Source organism: Rhinolophus sinicus, linkage group LG01 (assembly GCF_036562045.2).
Source record: "Rhinolophus sinicus isolate RSC01 linkage group LG01, ASM3656204v1, whole genome shotgun sequence".
Taxonomy (NCBI): Eukaryota; Metazoa; Chordata; class Mammalia; order Chiroptera; family Rhinolophidae; genus Rhinolophus; species Rhinolophus sinicus.
In genome coordinates, this window is record NC_133751.1 from 157,780,288 (window position 1) to 157,800,810 (window position 20,523).

Consider the following 20,523-nt stretch of genomic DNA (forward strand, 5'->3'; position numbering starts at 1 on the left):
TAAAGTATTTGGTAATATATTGGTTTGGACATTCTAATAAAAAGACTCTAGTGCTTTCTATTACCTATAAGTGACCAAAAAATCTATATCCAGTGGCAGGGGTAGAATTAACTCCACTGAGCAAGTTTGAAGAAACAGTGAGAGAAAACATTAAAATTGCTTTTATAATTTTACCCCGGAAGTACTGCTTCATCAATGAATTGGTTATATCACCAGTGGGAGCGATGGATGTGCTTTTATACCCTGCTTTCCAGTGAGGTACCTAAAACATGGTGAAGAATTCTCCCCCCACGCAGATAGGAGTAAATGCCCAGTCTATGACAGAATTCCCAGGGATGGAGAAATGTAGGGGCCTATCCTGCTTCTGTCACTGTGCTGTTTGTCTATATATTGTAATAACTACCCAGTAGTGTGTGCTTGTAGCTCTCACATGAAGCATGACAGAGCTAGACATATAGTGAATGGAGAAAAGATTATGAGAGCAAGTCTAAAATAGTCCTTGGAAAGCTTTAGTGTTTCTCAGGGAGGCAGACCCATCCCTTGTATCCTACACAGTCAAAATTTTCAATTTACAAATGCCAAGGCCCTGTAGTGTAAGTGATCTAGATGGTCACTAGGTCTCTATGACATGCAGAAGGCAGATACTATTTATCTGCATTGTGCAGAGAATAATAATAACAATAGCTAAGAGTTACCATGCACACACTATATATCTGGCACTTATGCTAAATGTCCTACCAACATCATATTCATGTGTAATGCCATTAATTTCTCCACTTGACAGGTGATGAAACAGGGTCGTAGGCTAAGTAACTCATTTAAAGTCAAACAGGAGAAGATGAAGCTGCAATTTGAATTCTGCTGTCTGTCTCCAAATGCTGAACTTTGAGACTCTGCTCTGGTGAACAAAATGGAACTTGGACATTAAGGAACTCATTCAAGACTCTACAGCCAGTAATAATGGACATTAACAGCCCTGGGTCTTGTAACTTCTCATCTTCACCTCATTGGAGATCTTCAGTGGAGATCTTTAGCTCTCTCATAGAGCAAGAATTCACTAAACTAGAGAAGGGGCTTAAGCAGAAATATTTTTGACAATGAGAAAAATAAGCCTCAAAAGATAGTTTACTATAGTTAATGATACAGTATTGCATGTTTGAAAGTCATTAAGAGAGTAGATCTTAAAGGTTCTCATCATAAGAAGAAAAAATTGTAACTATATATGGTGACAGATGTTAACTACACTTATTGTGGTGATCATTTCACTATATACACAAATGAATCATTATGTTGTACATCTCAAATTAATATAACATTATACATCAATCATTTCTTAATAAGATAGTTTAAGTAAATTTTATCCATACCTTATAATATTTTGTAGCCAGTAAAAGTTTTAGTGAGGATTTTTAAACACATAAAGCATTTTTTCCCTCCCAAGTAGAAAAGTATTAAAATATTAATGTATTAAAGTCTATGAATATAGTAGTCCCTCCTTATCCATGGGGTATAATTCCAAGACCCCACTGGATGCTTGAAACCACAACCACAGATAGTGCTGACCCCCCTATATATACTGCTTTTTCCTATACATACGTATCTATCATGAAGTTTAATTTATAAATTAGGCACAGTAAGAGATGAACTATAATAACTAATAATAAAATAGAACAATTATAACAATATACTGTAATAAAAGTTATGTGAATGTGGTCTCTCCCTCTTTCAATATCTCACTGTACTGTACTCGTCCTTTTTGTGATGATGTGATACGATAAAATGTCTATGTGATGTGTTTGCAGTTTTAGGTGTGACAGCAAAACTAGCACAAATTTCTTTTTCCTTCTTCACCATTTCATGGGTTGAAGATTTGTTCTTACTGTAGATCTTACCAACTTCAGCATACAATCTTTTTTTTTTTTTTTAAGTCAAGAACTTTCACCTTTTCACTTTAAAGGAAGCACTTTATGGCTTCTCTTTGGCGGATCTGAATTGCCTTCATCTGCATCCCTACTCTTGTACTTTGGAGCCATTTTAAAGTAAAATACAGGTTATTTGAACACACGCACTGTGCTACCTCAAGCACTCTAGTGCTTTCTATTACCTATAGAAACCAACATGGTTACTAAGAGACTAATGGGTGGCAGCGCGGATACACTTGACAAAGGAATGATCCTGGGCAGCATGAATCCAGACATTTCATCGTGCCACTCAGAATGGTGTGCACTTTTTTCTGGAGTTTTTTTTTTTAAGTGTAATTACTCAGCTATGTCTAGTTTTTCAATTTTTTAAATTAGTTTCAGGTGTACAAAACAACATAGTGATTAGACATTTACACACCTCACACAGTGATGACCTCAACAAGTCTACTATCCATCTGACACTGTATAGCTATTGCAATACTATTGGCTATATTCCTTATACTGTACTTTACATCTTGTGACTATATTTTTAAAATTATAATTGACATTCAATATTACTTTATATTAGTTTCAGGTGTACAGCATAGTGGTTAGGCATAATCACTTAATTTAATAAGAGATCCACTGGTAAGTCTAGTACCCATCTGACACCATACATAGTTTTTACAATATTATTGACTATATTTCTCATCCTGTATTTCACATTCCTATTTTTGCAACTACCAGTTTGTACTTCCTAATCCCTTCACCTCTCTCATCCATTCCCCCAAACCCCTCCTCCCTTCTAGCAACCATCAGTTCTCTGTACCTATGAGTCTATTTCTGTTTTGCGTGTTCGTATATTGTGTTCTTTAGATTCCAAATATAAGTGAGATCATATGGTATTTGTCTTTCTCAGTCTGACTTATTTCATCTAGCATAATACCCTGTAGGTCCATCTATATTGTTGCTAATGATAAAGTTTCATTCTTTTTTATGGCAGAGTAGTACTCCATTGTATAAATGTACCACAATTTCTTTATTTGTCTATTGATGGGCATTTTGGTAGTTTCCATATCTTGGCTATTGTGAATAGCGCTGCAGTAAACATAGGGGTGTAGATATCTTTTTGAATTAGTGTTTTGGATTTCTTTGGATAAATACCCAGGAGTGGAATTGCTAGGTCATAAGGTAGTTCTATTTTTAATTTTTTGGTGCACCTCCATACTGTTTTCCATAGTGGCTGTACCAGTTTGCAATCCCACCAACAGTGCACAAGTGTTCCTTTTTCTCCACATCCTTGCCAGCACTTGCTGTTTGTTGATTTATTGATGATGATTTATTGATTCTGACATGTGCGAGGTGATAATCTCACTGTGGTTTTTATCTGCATTTCTCTGATGATTAATGATGTTGAGCATCTTTTCATATATCTATTGGCCATCTTTATGTTCTTTGCCCATTTTTTTATTGGATTGTTTGTTTTTTTGGTGTTGAGTTGTATGAGTTCTTAATTTTGGATATTAACCCCTTATCAGTTGTATCATTAGCAAATATCTTCTCCCATTCATTAGAATGTCTGTTTGTTTTGTTGATGATTTTCTTTGCTGTGAAAAAACATTTTAGTTTGAGGCAGTCCCATTTGTTTATTTTTTCTTTTGTTTCTCTTGCCTGAGGAGATATATCAGTGAAAGCATTACTAAGGGTAATGTCTATTTCTGGAATTTCCATTTAATATTTTCAGTCTGCGGTTGACCCTGGGAAAGAAACTGCAGAGAGAAAAACAGCAGATAAAAGGGGACTATTGTACATGTTTCTATACACATCTATACAGAACTGAATGTAAGTAGTTAGTTATATACACGTGTTTATGGGTTTATGTGTAATTGTATCTTTTTAAAATAGAAAATTTAGAATGAAATGCACTAATATATTAGCAGTGATATGTCTAGGTGGTAGAACTATGGATAATTTTCACTTTTTCCTTTATTTCTCCCCAAATGATCAATACATGTTCTTTGTTTCCCCATGATAGGTTTATTCTTCTTTTTAATTATTATTTACTTTTGACAGTTTTATTGAGATGTGGTTTGCACACCACAAAATTCACTCATGTTTAAATATGACATTTGATGATTGTTGTTAAATTTAGAGTCGTGCACCATATCACCACAATCCAATTTTGGTACATTTGCATCACCCCAGATATATTTTTTAGGCTCCTTTGCAGTCACTTCTCATTCCCACCCCTCCAGAGCTAGCCAATCCCTAATTAACTTTCTGTGTCTATAGACTTGCCTTTTCTGGACATTTTATATAAACGGAATCATTCGATATGTGATCTTTTTTGGTCCAGCTTGATTTAAGTTATTTTAAAGAAAGTGAAAGTATAAATATTCTTTGGTTCTTTGCCTTTCCCTTCAAAACCAAACAAAATCCCTCATTTTCTTTTTTTTATCATAAGATTATCATTAACAGCTTCTCCTTTTCTTCTGTATTTCCTGACCAACAATGAAATCCCTTTCAGACCACAAGAATAATTTGTACAGCAGTGTAGCTATTCCTGACATTTCAAGGATCCCATCTATCCTTATTCCTTTCAAGTTTTCCTATTTTTACATAAAAAAGTTATAACCGTTTTGTCCTTATCATCTGGGCAGGCATTTTTGGCATGCCTTCTACTTTCATTCTATTGATCAAACCAGTGGAGTTGCAAGGACTTTGGACTCAGACCCGAATCGGGTTCAATACCCCTCCACCCCTACCCAGCTCCAGTAGCTGGGGTCTTGTGAGCAAGGTGTCAATCTTTCCTGAGGCTTGGTGTCCTGGTGAATATATTGGAGTTACTAGAAGCTACTTCCAGGGCTCGATGGACACATGTATGGGCTCTGGGTGAGCTAATGATCATTGGTGCTCTTTCAAAAGGATATTCTTTAAATAATTTTTCAACTTCTATTTAGAGGAACGGCAGGATCACCACACAGCAATACAAAAATAAAAAACCCTTGCAGTTCATTAGACCTACGCTTCTTAAAATACACATTGGACAATTTGGGGTCTTGCTCCCACTCCGAGTAGCTCATCAGAATCTTCTTTCCAACGCAATCAACACTCCTCTGAATGTAATGATAAACATAATTTTCTCTATTCCATTACATTTTCAGAGATATTTGTCCCTTCTTGTGGAGTAGTGCCATGAATATCTATCCTATTGGCTCTTTTTCATAGACAGTTTTGAAGAGTAAATGAGATGACATATGCAGAGAACTCTGCACCGTGTCTGACACTCAGCTGATGTTCAATAGTTGGTGACTATTATTAGCATCATGGCCAAAAAACTATGGGCAACTCGGAGCCTCTGGTAGTGACAGGTCATATGCAGTCCCCTTTTCCTCTAGCTCCTTACCTAGAAGCATTCTCTGAGTAAAGGCATTTTGAGAAAGCATTTGGTGACCTTGAAACATTCTCTGATGGTCTTTGATGTCTTTCTACATTAATTTTAACAAATATGTGAGACTCATTTCCTCCTTCATACCTCTATCATAAAAAGCAACAACATAAATGCTTTTGATAATCTTTATATAGTGTAATATTTCAAACATTATTTATGTTAAACATGATGCAAATGAACTGGATAGAGGGCAACTGGGGGACAAGCACTGAGCAGGGAGGTATTTGTTGCTGAGGGAATGATGGCAGGTCTTAAACCAGATCCTGGCTATGGAGCAGAGGGAAAATGGCAAATTCTTTGGAGGAGTTTTATTAGTGTACAAGCATGCCAGAATGCACATGCTGTTTCTTTCACTCCAGTCTCCTTGAACCTCCTGTAAACAGGGGAGTGAGAGAAGGGTAGGAGAGGGGAAAAAAAAAAAGTGAAGAAAGAATGCTATGTCTCTTTCTCCATTGTATATCCCCAAATGCACACCATAAATACCAAAACAGTGCTTGGTAGTAGTCCAAACAATTTAGCTTGTCCCCAAATTTCCAAACAACCATCAGAGCCTAATTTGATTTTTGGCAGAGTATAACGAAACAACTTCTTGGCATAGCATTTGTTGTGCACACCTAGTAGAGGCAGACAGTAGATAGACCATTCAATACTCAAGTCATGGAAAGAATGGCACATGGGGCCAAACATCCAAGTTAACCCAAGTCCCTTGGAATCCTAAACCTGTTTGGTTTGTGGCTCTACTACTCCCCATTCCTTTGTGTTTCTTTTCATCATGCAGGTGATGGAAGCCCCAGCAGGTCCACGGCTCAAGGCCTGAGACCAGTCTGTCATCCCCTCACTCAGCAGCAGTCACGATTCTGGCCCACTGGCCAACCTTTCCTGTTTCCATCCATGCCTGGGCTGTGGGTCCATTCCATCCCAGCCCTTCCTCACCCTTCAGGAGAAGTCCCCTGGATTCCACATTCAGAGACCACTGTGGGTATTTCCATCCCAAGCCATCATAGCCTTCCTCTCCATCCCCTTTTAAAGGGGAAACAGGAAAGGTGAGCAAGAAACCACCAGCAAGTTTTGACAGCTGCTGAGGAAGACTAATGGATTTCTAAGGAAGCAGAGGCAGCAGCCATTTTAGTGGCATTTGCTGTATGAAAAATATATAGACACTGACATCTTCCCCACCACCCTCCCATCCTCGGCGTCTTGTCTCCCTTCACACTTCAGAGGCCCCAGGCGAGGGGTGGGGCTCAGGTTTCCGAGACGCAGCGGCCACCTGTCGCAGGTGGCCAGCCACTCAGTCACCACCTAGCCCCCTCCCCGCGGTGGGCGGGACCGCTGGATTCCCCACCCCCGGGCTCCGCAGTGCAGCGGCAGGAGGCGAGGGCCCTCCCTGTCCCCACGTCCCGCCCCTCTGGTCCCCTCCTTCCACCCAGGTCTGCAGGCCCCGAGCCGGCTGTTGCAGCCGCACGGGTTGCGGGTTGCGAGGCGGGCCGGGAGGAGCGGTCCGCGCGGCGGGCGAGGCAGAGGCAGAGCAAACGCGGGAGGTCGCTGCGGCCAGGGACACGCATACTGCTGCCCAACATGGTCGCTGCGCACGCTGCCCATTCTTCCTCCTCCGCCGAGTGGATCGCCTGCCTGGATAAAAGGTAGCTCGGGGAGGGCCCCCACTGGGCTGGGGCCCTGCGGTGCCACCCCTGCCGGGAGACCGCCGTGGGGACGGTCACCCAGAGCCGCAGCCCCATACCTGGGCGCAGCCTGCCTGGCTGCGGGGAAGAGGGTCCCCCAGGGGGGAGGGGGCTGAGGGGCCTCGTCCGGGATGTACGGGGACTCAGATCCCTCCTTCTCGTGGGGCATCACCTGCACGAAATTTTTACGTGAGGTGGAGAAAATGTAGTGCAGTGCGGGCGTGGGTGGGGGGGAGAGCGCCAGCCTCTCCAGCCCCCCGCCCCTCCCTCAGCTGTTCCTGCCTCCCCCTACCCACCGCCCTGAAACTCCAGGCTCAGCTTTCCGCTGGGGGTTATTTTCTCTTGGGATCAGCGGACAGAAGAATAGATTCATACCTTCGTCTAACTGTTCAGACCACTAGGAGTAAATGAAATTTAAGTTTTAAGGCGGGGTGGGGGGAAAGGCAGGTGCAAAGTAACATTCCTTTTTTGTTCCTGAAAGCAAAGTGTGAGGGACCCAGTGCTGTCAGGTGCCTTCTCAGCCTGTGCCCCCGCAATCACTTTTTCAAGGTCTGTGTTAGGAAGGTCACTCTGGAGACTGCTTTCCTCTTATTACTTGCTTCTCAGGAAAAGACCCTTACTCTAAAAAATCAAAACCATAAAGCATTTTAACTTCCCATGACAGCTCTATATAAGGAGGTGCTGTGTGTTACAACAGACTGTAAATGTTTCCAGGCTCTGGCAGCATAATTTTCTGTTAGTCCAGATTGTGGGTTTAGCGGTAAACATTACATACCGTAGTATGTTAGCAATTATAGTTCATTACCCTAATTAGAAGGTGATACATCTGAACTTTTAAGAACTGAGCAAGAAATCTTGCACAGTGAACTGCCTCTGCATTTCCGAGTTTGATGCAGCAGGGCAATGATTCATAGCTTGCGGTTATCTGCATGATATCTCTATATGCATTTGTGGGGAATATTTTGCACTCTGCCATATTGAGATTTTTACAATCAGCAGATTCGTAGCCAGATCAAACTTGAAAATCTTAAGTATGATGTGCTCTGCATACTCTACTATTATAAGCCTTTGTTGAAAAAAAATTAATTTGAGAAAAGCTAAATGTGGCTCATTTGAATAACTTTATATATCTGAAAATAATCTTTACTTTCAGTTATCACACAGTAGCAAGATTTTTTGGCAGGCAGTGCCCTATTTATGTCTAAAATGATATATACTAATATTAGAAGAGTTACGTGCAAGAAATAGTAAGAGAATTGAAGTGATGATTAAATCATACAGAATGACGTATAAGGGAAGAGCCTGCTAATGTCGTAAGTAATCTAAATTTAATAGTTTAGGAAAGGTGAATTATGAAAGAAGAGAAAATCAAGCCTCTTGTACTTAACCTATAAATAATAGTACTTCCTCATGAGTGAATTTTTAAGATAATAGATTCCATATTTCTATTTCCAGAAGTGCATGGCAGGCCATATTTGGAACAATCAGTAATTCACTAGAAACCCTTTAGTCAATAAGTACTCATAGCAAAATCATAGAGCAATAATAACACAAGTGGGCATGTTTGACTCCATCTTTTCATAATGTGTATCTGCCCAAATGGTTTTGTTTGGAGTGAATTTTTAGAACATAGTGCCACAATCTAATACCACCATTCATAATGGGGAGAAACTCTACCAGGGGACAAGAAACAACCCTCCACAAATACTGAGCCTACCATTCGTGGAGTGCAGGAGAATGGACAAATCAATAAGTTAAAGTTTTTAGGCCCAGAACTGTCACCAACTCTGACATGTTACTTTTATTTCCTGAGTGTCTGAAAAGCAAGATTAGAGCTGTCTGTCTTACTAAGGATTAGTGGATTGAATTGGGAAAAAAATGATGAAAGTTCTTTGAAACTCGTTAGGTGTCATGTAGGTATTGGTGTTGAGAACCTTGCATTTTCCATAGCATTGAAGCTAGAATTCAGTTTAGGACTGGCAATGTCATTGTAAGAGGGACTTGTTTTGAAGTTGCATTTTCACTTACATTATCTGTTAACTTTTTAGAGAAGGGTGAAGATTAAGGGTGCTGATGGGCTGGGAAAGCCCCCTGAAGTCCCTCCTTAGAAGTACATTGCCCTTAATATTTCTGAGAAATGCAATCTTGATGCCCTATTCCAGGCACTGTGTTGGGCCTTGGGGATGCAAGAAAAGAAAAAAAAAAGATGAGAGTTGCTTATTGACTTGGGGGGTGAGTGAGGGTGGGTCAGCTACATAAACAACTAACCACAATGCAATAAGTGCTTTAATGGAGATGTATGAAGTGCTTTGGGAATGCAGAGGAAACAGTTGGCAGCTCTGCCAGGGATGCTTCCCACAAGTTCCTGCCTGGACCTTGGAGTTTGAGGGGAATTTTATCAGGTGGGGAATTTTATCAGGAAGGGAATTTGGGGAGGTCACACAAGGCAGAGGGAGCATTGTGAACAAAGACACACAGGAGTGGCATATAAATGCGCTACCATCTTCCCAACCAACAGTCCTCTTGTGACCAAATCTAGAGTATAGGAAAATATGCTCTATTTTTCTAAACTTTTAATTATGGACATTTCCAGGCATACACAAAAAAAGAGGGAATGGTACATCGAACCCCTATGCATGACTTGGAGATATGATGCTGGGACCTTTTCCATAGCTGGGAAATGTAGTTTAGACAGATGCATCATACAGGTAGCAACTGTTGGAGACAGCTAGAAAAAGAGGGCCCAGAGGTTGGATTTAAGGAGATTTAAGGTAGAACAGCTGCAGGAGTAAAGAAGTATGCAATTAAAGAAACAAACAAAATGAGAAAAATAAAGCCTTAGAAGTGATTGTCAGGCGTGCCAGGAAAGTTATCATAGACAGGACAAATACTATATAAACTTGCATGTGGGAAAGGGGGTTGAAAAACATGTAGATACCTGGATTAGGATGAAGAAAGAAAATCCAAAGCTGCTTATGTATCAGGCATCCAAGTTCTTGGATGATGGTAGGGTCGAGGAGACAAGAGTGTACAACTACTAATCTTAGAAAGGCATTGAACAATTGGATAGATAAAAAGATATTGAAAAAAAGTCTCAGCAGACATATTGTTAAAGCAAAACAAACCTACTACTATCTCATAGATTTTAAAATTCTTCCTGAGCAGGGATGGTAACTAGAAATGTATTACATAGTAGCCACTATTTCAGATTTAAGATATGTAAAATGTCTTTTGTTTATTTATTTATGTTTTTGGTGTGTTGACCATTGTTTATTTATTTTATTTTATTTTTTGCCCTTACCCGCCCACCTCTCCTCTAACCAAGATGGCCAGAAACTGAGAAAAAACATAAACAGGGATGGACACATAGGAAACATATGAAACACCTCCTGAAACTCAAAGATGTCTTTCAGAATCCCAACCCTATCACCAGAAACTTCTCTCATAGACCTGTAAGCTGTCAGTATATTGGCAAGAGCATTGCACTGTTTGGGTCCAGTCAAGAGACAGAAACCACACAATAACATGCATAGAGAAAGTTTAAGAGAAATTATTAAGTCTAACAAGGAATTTGATTAATGAAAGTGTATTAGTCAGTGTTTTCCAGAGAAACGGAATATATAGGATAGAGAGAGGAAGACACTGGAAGATTTATTTTAAAGAATTGGCTCATCAGATTGTGGGGAGTACCATATACAAAATCTGTAGGGCTAGCCCATAGGCTGGAGATTCTGGTAAAGAGTTGACGTTGCAGTTTTGAATCTGAAGACTGACAACTCAGGCAGAATTCCTCCTTCTTCAGGAAAACCGACCATTGTTTAAGTTTAGTGAAAATGTTTTTACCATAGATTTTTGCCACCTGTGAATTTAAGAACCATTGATAAGTAATAATTCTTATGGTTGGTAAGGGAGTATTATAAAGGGACCACACATATTCACATATGAAGTGTGGTCAAACAATATGGTGAATGTTTAAATTAAAAAAAAAAAAAATTATTACAGTGAAAGACAGATTGCCATTAATCCCCCTCAAAATACTCACTCTTGCTTCGAACACACTTACCGTATCATTCTTGCCACTTTCTGAAGCAGTTCTGGAAGTCCTGTTTCATGAGTGTCTTTAGTTGCATTGTCATGGCTGCCTCGATGTCCTGACTCATTTTAACTTTGGGGAAGAGCCAGAAGTCACACGGTACCAGATCCAGTGAATAAGGTGGATGAGGACACACCGTAATGTTTTTATTTGACAGAAATTGCCATACCAAAAGCTTTGTGTGACACAGAGCGTTGTCATGACGGAGGATGATTGACGGCACACTTTAAAACACACCTTCTGTCAACTGTGGCTCACACCTCACTGACCACACCGAACAAGTTGAAACTTGTCACACACTGTTACTAAGGTTCGATGTGCCGCTTCCCATATTGAAGATCCCTGCCTTTCCGTTGGATGGCACTGGGCGGCAGAATTCACCATATTTTGTGATCACAACGGGAAAGGCTCTGTGTCACACATCACTTCTGGTGTACGGCAATTTCTGTCAAATAAAAACATTATGGTGTGTCCTCATCCACCCTATTCACCAGATCTGGCACCATGCGATTTCTGGCTCTTCCCCAAAGTCAAAATGACGAAAGGTAAACATTTTGAATTGATTTAGGACCTTAAGGCAGCCACAACAGCACAACTAAAGACACTCATGAAAGAGGACCCCCAGACTGCTTCAGAAAGTGGCAAGAACAATGGGATAGGTGTGTTCGAAGTGGGGGTGGGGGGGGTCTGTTTTGAGGGGGATTAATGGCAGTGTGCCTTTTACTGTAATATATTTTTTAAAAATTTAAATAGTCACTGTATTTTTTTGTCACACCTCATATGCATAGTGAATGATCATCAATATTCATGAGTATGAAGCAAGAGATGGCAAATTATAGCCATGGGCCAGATCTGACAGTGTGTCTCCTGAGCTAAGAATGCTTTTTACATTTCTGAATGATTGGACATAAACCCAAAGACAATGAATATTTCAGGATTCAGTGTCCATAAGCAAAGTTTTATTGGAATATAGCTACACTCATTTTGGTTACATATTGTCTACAGCTACTTTCATGCTACCGTGGCAGGGTGGAGTAGCTGTAACCAGCAGAGACTGAGTGGTGATTACAAAGCTCCATAAGGATTTACTATGTGGATCTTTGAAGAAAAGTTTGCCGTCCCGTTTTATAGATGAAAGAATTACCTAAGTGACTGACAGAGAAACCACTGGAAATGAAAGAAATTGTCTTCATTTAGGAAGGAGTGCACAGTGTTTGGTTTCTTGTTTTTCCATAGCTGAGAGGGAGGTCCTCAGTTGATTAGCTCATTTGAGGACCACTTGTGATCACAGGCCAAAGCAGAAAATGAGGTTAACACGCTATGGATATGTTAAAAAAAAAAAAAAAAAAAAAAAATTGGTTGACGTCTTTCGAAACAGCTGAGGAATTTTAAAAATTATTAATGTTTCATTTTAAAAATGCCCCTACCAGTGTCCTTGCATTTGACTTAATCCCCAAATAAATGTTGAGTTAGCTATTTTGATGTGATTGGCAGAGAGTGAAAGAAATCAAGGAACAAATTTGTTAAAAACCAAAATGCTTTGTAGCAGACATGGTGAGAGAGAATGACTAAGACATCAAAGAAGCATCAGACATGATCCCACCCCTGAGGAACAGAGAAGATCAAAGAAGCATGCAGAGCAGAAGATAGGCTGGGGAAGGCTGGCGTGTCCCCAGGCAAGTCCCAAGGGATGACATTACTCTGGTGAATTCTCAGCATTCAGGTCTGGTCTTGTAAGCTCTGAATCCTGATTTGTCAGCACATCAAGAATTAATACATTGTTCAGGGACAGATACATAGGCAGTAAACTCTCAGAGACTGTAAACATCAGAAAGACAGTTCATGAATTTGAAAATAATGTCAGAGAAGTGGACACACGTACTTTGGCTAATGCATTCCTTCTAGGCAAGCTGTATGGGAAACCCAGTTATTATGAGAAGTCCGTATTGTGCATTTACAATGAGAAGCAAAGCTGCCAGGAGATGAGGACACTTACAACTTTTGGCCAGCTCATTCTCTTCCTAGAGCGACAGAGCCCAGGAATTGAATTATAATTAGAAGATAGTTCTGGGAACACTTTCGGACACCTTGGCTGTTGCCTTTTCCAATTAGATGACCACTACATGTACTCCTATAGCACACTTTGCCCAACACCATCACCACACAAGTCAGACTCCATTGCAATTACTGATTTACTTTTTATTTTTGCATCACTCGATGTCAGTCCCTGTATTTTATTCATCCTTTAATCGCCAGCTTCAGTGCAATGCCCTGACATAGAAGGTGCTCATGGAATCAGGGTGAGAGCCAGATGCATCTTCCTCCTCACGGATGGAGTGGCATCTGCAACCTTGTAGGCATGTCCTTTCACTTGTCCCCTTTCCTATGGAAAGTGTGGGAGTGGGCACTGTCAACATCTGCCTCTGCTGTTCCTTCTGTGTGAATACTAATTTTTTTAAAAATGACATTGCATGCCTCTATTCTAATCTATCATTTAAAAATACTTTTATTACGGAAAATTTCAATATGTACAAAAATAAGAGAGACCAGTGTGATAATTCTGTTGTACCTCCCCCTCCTCCCTCCAACAATCATCAACTTGTAGCCAATCTTGTTCTATTCATACCCCAGTCACCTCCCACTACCCCCAGGATTATTTTGATGTAAATCACAGTCATAGTATTATTTTATCTGTAAATATTTCATTATATATCTCTAAAATGAGTCTAAAGGAGTCTTTATAAAGAAAACAGTATTGTTTTCACATATTAAAAATTTGACATTAGTTCCTTAATATAATTAAATATCCAGTCAGTGTTCAAATTTCTCCATTTATCTCATAACTTTCTTCTTTGTAGTTTGTAGCAGGATCCAAATCATGTCTTTTAAGTCTTTAAAAAAATCTCTGTGTTCTCCTATCGCTCTCTTTTTCTTCCTTATAACAAGTTTGTTGAAGAAACACATATTTTTTTTTACAATCTGAATTTTAATTATACCCCATGGTGTCTTTTAATATGTCTGTTTGTCTCCCATATTTCCTGTAAATTTGTATTTGGATTTAGAGTTTGATCAGATTTAGATATGATATTTTGGTAACAATACTTCCCAGAAGTGGTATATACTTTCATCACGAGGCATGTAACATCAAGCGATCTCTTTTTGTGATGTTACCAATATATTTTTTAACAGATTTTATTTTTCAATTAAAATTGACATATAGTGTTATATTAGTTTCAGGTGTACAACACAGTGATTAGACATTTATATAATTTGAGAAGTGATCACCCCAATAAATCCAGTACCCATCTGACACCATACATAGTTATAATACTACTATATTTCCCAGGCTATACTGTACATCTTCATGACTACCAATTTGTACCTCTTAATCCCCTTCCCCCTTTCACCCTCCCCCCCAACCCCCCATCTAGCAACCATCAAAATGCTCTTTATATCTATGAGCTTGTTTCTGTTTGTTCATTTATCCTGTTCTCTAGATTCCACATATAAGTGAAATCATATATTTGTCTTTCTCTGTCTGACTTACTTCACACTGCACAATACTCTCTAGGTCCATCCATGTTGTTGCAGATGGCAGGTCATTCTTTTTTATTTTTTCATGCTTTTTTATGGCTGAGTAATATTCCATTATATATATATGTACCACCTCTTTATCCATTTATCCGTTGATGGGCACCCAAATTGCCTCCATATCTTAGCTATTGTAAACAATGCTGCAGTGAACATAAGGATGCACATGTTCCTCCAAAGTAGTGTTTTGGGTTTCCTCAGATAAATACACAGAAGTGGGACTACTGGGTCCTTCTTTGTCTCTTGTTATAGACTTCGTTTTAAAGTTCATTTTGTCTGGTTATAAGTATTGCTACTACAGCTTTTTTTTCCTTCCATTTTCATGAAATATCTTTTCCACCCTTTACTTTCAGTTTATATGTATCTTTTGATCTGAAGTGAGTCTCTTGTAGGCAGCATAAGTAAGGGTTTTGGTTTCTTATCCATTCATCAAATGCTTTTGTTTGAAGCATTTAATCCATTTGTATTGAAAGTAATTGTTGATAGATATGTAGTTATTGCCATTTTATTCATATTTTTGATCTTTTATTTTTCTTGAAGAAGTCCCTTCAACTGGTTTGGTAGTTATGAGCTCCTTTAGTTTTTTTCTTGTCTGGAAAGCTCTTTATCTCTCCTTCAATTTTAAATGATAGCTTTGCTGGGTAGAGTAATTTTGGTTGTAGGTCCTTGCTTTTCATCACTTTGAATATTTTGTGCCAATCCCTTCTGGCCTGCCAAGTTTCTGTTGAGAAATCTGCTGACAGTCTTATGGGAGCTCCCTTGTAGATAACTGCTTTTCTCTTGTTCTTTTAAAAATTCTATCTTGTCTTAACTTTTGACATTTTAATTATGATATGTCTTGGTGTGGGCCTCTTTGGGTTCATCTTGTATGGGACTCTGCACTTCCTGTGCTTCTATGTCTATTTCCTTTGCCAGGTTAGGGAAGTTTTCTGTCATTATTCCTTCAAACAGGTTTTCAATTTCTTGCTCTCTTCTCCTTCTGGTACCCCTGTGTTGGAACACTTGATGTTGTCCCAAAGGCCCCTTAAACTATCCTCATTATTTTGGATCCTTTTTTCTTTTTACTTTTCTGATTGGGTGTTTTCTGCTACCTTATCTTCTAAATTGCTGATTTAATCCTCTGCTTCATCTAATCTACTATTGATTCCCTCTAATGTATTTTTCATTTCCATTATTGTATTCTTTATTTCTGACTGGTTCTTTTTTATGTTTTTTTTTTTTTTATCTCCATTTTAATGCTTCCTACCTCTTTGTTGAAGTTCTCACTGAGATCACTGAGCACCCTTATAACCCATGCTTTGAACTCTGCATCTGGTAGATTGTTTATCTCCATTTTGTTTAGTTCTTTTTCTGGAGCTTTGTTCTTTTCTTTCATTTGGAACATGTTTCTTTGTCTTCCCATTTTGGCTATATCCCTGTGTTTGTTTCTATATATTAGATAGAGCTGCTATATCTCTCAGTCTTGGTAGAGTGGTCTTATGTACCGTGTTTCCCCGAAAATAAGACCTAGCCTGACAATCAGCTCTACTGCGTCTTTTGGAGAAAAAATTAATATAAGACCCGGTCTTATTTTACTATAATATAAGACCGGGTCTTATATAATATAATTAATATAATATAATATAATACAGGGTCTTATATTGATTTTTTGCTCCAAAAGACGCATTAAATCTGATTGTCTGGCTAGGTCTTATTTTCAGGGAAACACGGTAGTAGGTGTCCCATGGGACCAGTGACACAGTCTTCCTGGTCACCTGAGCTGGGTGCTTTAGGTGTGTCCCTTGTGTGGGTTGTGTGTGCCCTCCTGTTGTAGTTGAGCCTTCGTTGCTGTTAACATGTGAATGGAAGGGACTGACCTTCAGGCTGATTGATTGTGAGGACTGGCCATGACTGCAGTGGAGGAGCTGTTGTTCAGGGGGTTGATCCTATGGAGCAGGATTCACTTTAGCAGGGCTCTGGTTCCTGCCCAGTGTGTCTTTTTGGTGTGTCATTTGTGGAGGTGATTAGATGGTGTTCTGGTGTGGTCTGAAGCTGGCCACTGGGTGTGTTGGTTCTGGAGTCTCTTAGGAGGGGCTCTGTTTCAGGCCAAGGTTGGCTGCTGCCTGTGCCCTGCCTGGGGCTATTTGGTATGAGCTATAAAGTGATCTGCAGATGATTGCTACTTGTGCTGTGTGTGCTTAGAGGTTCCTGGGAGAGGCTAAACTGTGAACCAAGGCTAGCTGCCTCTAGTGCCAGACTTGGGACTGCTTAGCATGTGGTATGTGACATGCCAGGCCAGATGCTGCTTGTTTGGGGTTTGTGAACCTTTGAGAGACTTTTAGGAAATTAGCAATATTTTTAAAGTTTAATGCTTGGCAACTATCTTATCTGCAATTTCTTGGGAGACATCATACTATATCCCTGAATACATGGCAGCACATAGCATATATTTGTGGAGCAATTAGAGGACAACATAACCTAATATATAATCAGACTTAAATTTCGTGGTGCTGATTCTACCTGCCCTAGGATTTTTAGGACAGGCAAGTTTCAGCCAGGCTGGAATCCCTCAGATGGGAGGCACATGGAGGGGGGTGTACCCATGGAGCAATGGGCCAGAGAGAAGGGTGACTGGTCCACCACATGCTTTTCCCTGCAACATGGTCTCCTAAACACAGCCCTGGAACATGAAAGAGTCTTTAGATGAAAAATAGTCCTTAGCAAAGGAGATTTTGCCTGCTTGTATTACTCTGGCTCCTCCAATGAGGGTGGACTGGCAGATCCCTTTCAGTTCCAATTTCCTAGGAATTTATAAGATTTCATAGCCCCTTCCATAGTAGCTGCTTATTCTCCCGGACCACCTTCCCAGATCCAGGGCAGCTAGGTTTTCTTTAGTCAGATTTAAAACTATCTTCATGCATTTTGGACAGTGGATGTGAAGAGTGAGCTTTCCCTCCAGTATCTTCAATTCTCAGACAGATAGGAGACCACCTTGGGAGTACTAAAATACTGAGGAAAGAGAAAGAGGATAGAAATAACTGGGTGGGGAGGATGATGGAGAAAGTCTCAGCCAAACAGATGAAATCACACAAGCTGACTGGTTAGAATGGAGGCACCGGGGTACTGTGTTTACTCAGCTGAATCCATGTGCTTCTGCTGCAGAATAAGAAAAACAAAGTGCTGTTACTATCCTCCTTTCTCTTCACACGTGCTCTTTCTTGGAGCACCCATCCATTTTCTGTGCTTTAATTAAGCAGATTACTTAAACTCTGTATCTTTGGTTTATCTTTTAGACCAGATGCATTTTTGTCTCTGTTGGATATTTCCACATCAATGTCCCAATAATATTATGGAGCAGATATTGTTTTCCTTCACCTACCGCTGCTATAGAGGTTGGGAAAAAACTCTTGAGGCTAGGTGTCCATGTAACACAATTCTGCCCAATGAGACATAGCAGAAGTCTACTAGAGGCTTCTGGCAAAGTTTTTGCTTTACTAATAAAAGACACATGTATTTGATACCCACTTCTCTTATTTCTGCTTGGAATTACTACCCGAGACCTGGGCCTATGGTCACCATATTGTAATCTCACAAGGAAGGGCTGGGAAATACACAGACTCCTGTTCTGACTTTGTGCAGCTGCTGAATTTAGATCAATAGATGCCTACCTTCAGATTTTTTGTTTTGTGGAGAAAAAAACACACTCAAAGAAACTACTCTTTGCTAGATTTTCTATCATTTGCTGTCAAAACTATGCGTAATCCAACAAGTCAATACTCAAGTTGTCGAAAACTGACTTTAACTCTCCTCTCCATTAGTTTCTCCTCTTTATTTTTCTATTTTATTAATGACTCTGCTACCCTCATTCTCAAAACTTTGATATTACCTGTGTCTTCCCTGTCCTGTGTTCCTTTTTATACCTAACCCATCACCAAGTCTTCTCTTGGCCTTTATATTTTACTGCTTTATTTCAGGGCTTTATTTATCTGGATCTGGATCTTCTCATTGTTTTCTGCTTCCAATCTGGAATACATGGTGTCTGAAAGATCAGCTTTCTTTTCGGGTCAGCCAGATCTGGATTCAGATTCTGTTACCTCCACCCCTTAGCCATGTGACTTGACAAAGTTAAGTCACCTTAACTTCGAACCTCTCTTTCCAAATCGTCTGATGAGGCTCCAAGGACCTACTGTAATGGCTGTGTTCGTGGGCTAACGCAAGTATAGCTACATCTTCTTTAAGCAGAGAGCCTAGTATAGGGGTTAAGAGTTTGGGAGCCAGACTGTTCTAGTTTTGATTTTATTAATGGTGTAACTTTGGGCAAGTTATTCAGTTCTCATAGTTGTTTGGTCGATTCCTCAGGATTTTCTATATAGCGATCTTGTCTGTGAATACTAGAAGTTTTACTTATTCTTTTGGATCTCGATGTCTTTTCTTTTTCTTTTTCTTGCTTTATTGTATTGGCTAGAATTTCCAGAACAACGTTGAACAGAAGGAGTGAGAATAACTTCCTTGAATCAGAAAACTTTTTTTTCCCTCTATTTTTAAATTTCCTTTATTTTTAAAAAAGCTATGTGATGTTGATGTTATTTAAAAACAAACAAATACTTTTTGTAGATATCATCTGGTGAGGAGTTTTCTTCGTGGGAAGTTTTTTGATGACAAATCCAATCTCTTTAGTAGATAGAGGATTACTCAGATTTTCTATTTCTTGTGTCAGTTCTGATAAGTTGTCTTACGGAGTTTTATCCATTTCATCTAAGTTATCAAGTTTGTTGGCATAGAGTTGTTCATAGTATTCATTCCCTATTATCCTTTTAATGTCTTTAGGATATGTAGTGATGTTCTCCTTCATACCTCATATTAGTAATTTGTATCTGCTCTGTTTTCTTCATCAGTCTTGTTAGGAGCTTCTCAATTTTGTTAATCTTTGAAAAGAATCAACTTTTAGTTGATTTTCTTTATGGTTTGAGAAATTCATTGATATCTGCTTCCCCCCTCCTGCTCTCCCTTATTCTACTTACTTTGGGTTTAACTCGCTCTTCTTTTTCTGGCTTCTTAAAATGGAAATTTAGATAATCAATTTTTTTTCTCTTTTCTAATATGAGCATTAATGCTATGATTTCTTAGAAGGAAGAAATCCTTAAGAAGGAAGCACAGTTATTCAGTATTCAGTGTTTACAAACAAAAGCTATTTTTTCCAGAGAAGAATAATTAAGCTGATACTGGGATCTGTTAGCCTCATGGAGAAGATACTGTGCAAGTGACGAACCATATCTCAACAGTGAATTCAGGAATGGGTTTCATAGGACTCTCAATATATCTTAATAGCATAATGCTAAAGAGACATTAAAGGAGAGTATTTCTCCAAGGGGGCCAACATGATGGAAAGTTTTCTGATTGAATCCCAGGGTATATTTTAGGGTATTTTAGAATTGGATGGATTACTTTTATTTCAAGAAAACCTTCATAAATATTGTTTTCCACATGTGAGCTATTAATAATTATTAAAATTGGGCAGCAATGACTTTCAAGTAATATTTTCCAATAGATACGTGGAGTGCTGCTATTCTGTGTTGTTGGCTACATAAAGAGTAATGTGACTTTGGACTCAGCCAAACTGGGGGGAAATTACATCCTCATTTGATAACCAGAGATGTATGTTTTAATGGTGGTCCAGCCTTTCTCTGTGAGGATGTGGGGGCAAGGATTTATTCTGAAGAAGGAGTGTTGGTGCCACTCTAACAAATGGTGATCAAGAGTCCATAGGTTATGTCACAGAGCATGGCCCCTATAATTGTTACCAAGGTAACCAAGAAATGTGTGTCAGTT

General features: G+C 39.3%; 1 protein-coding gene across 5 annotated transcripts in view; it reads left to right on the forward strand.

Annotated features, from left to right (window-relative positions):
* The first annotated feature begins 6,592 nt into the window (after positions 1-6,592).
* The window catches only part of RAPGEF4 (Rap guanine nucleotide exchange factor 4), a 277,635-nt gene continuing 263,704 nt past the window's right edge, over positions 6,593-20,523 (forward strand). For 2 of the 5 annotated variants that reach the window (XM_019727445.2, XM_019727446.2), the window contains exon 1: positions 6,711-6,992. In XM_019727445.2, coding sequence (XP_019583004.2) covers positions 6,928-6,992 — 65 coding nt within the window. In that variant the 5' untranslated portion in view covers positions 6,711-6,927. Of the gene's footprint in view, positions 6,993-20,523 lie in introns of all 5 variants that reach the window. The other 3 variants (XM_074338157.1, XM_074338103.1, XM_074338115.1) reach the window with 3 other exon arrangements.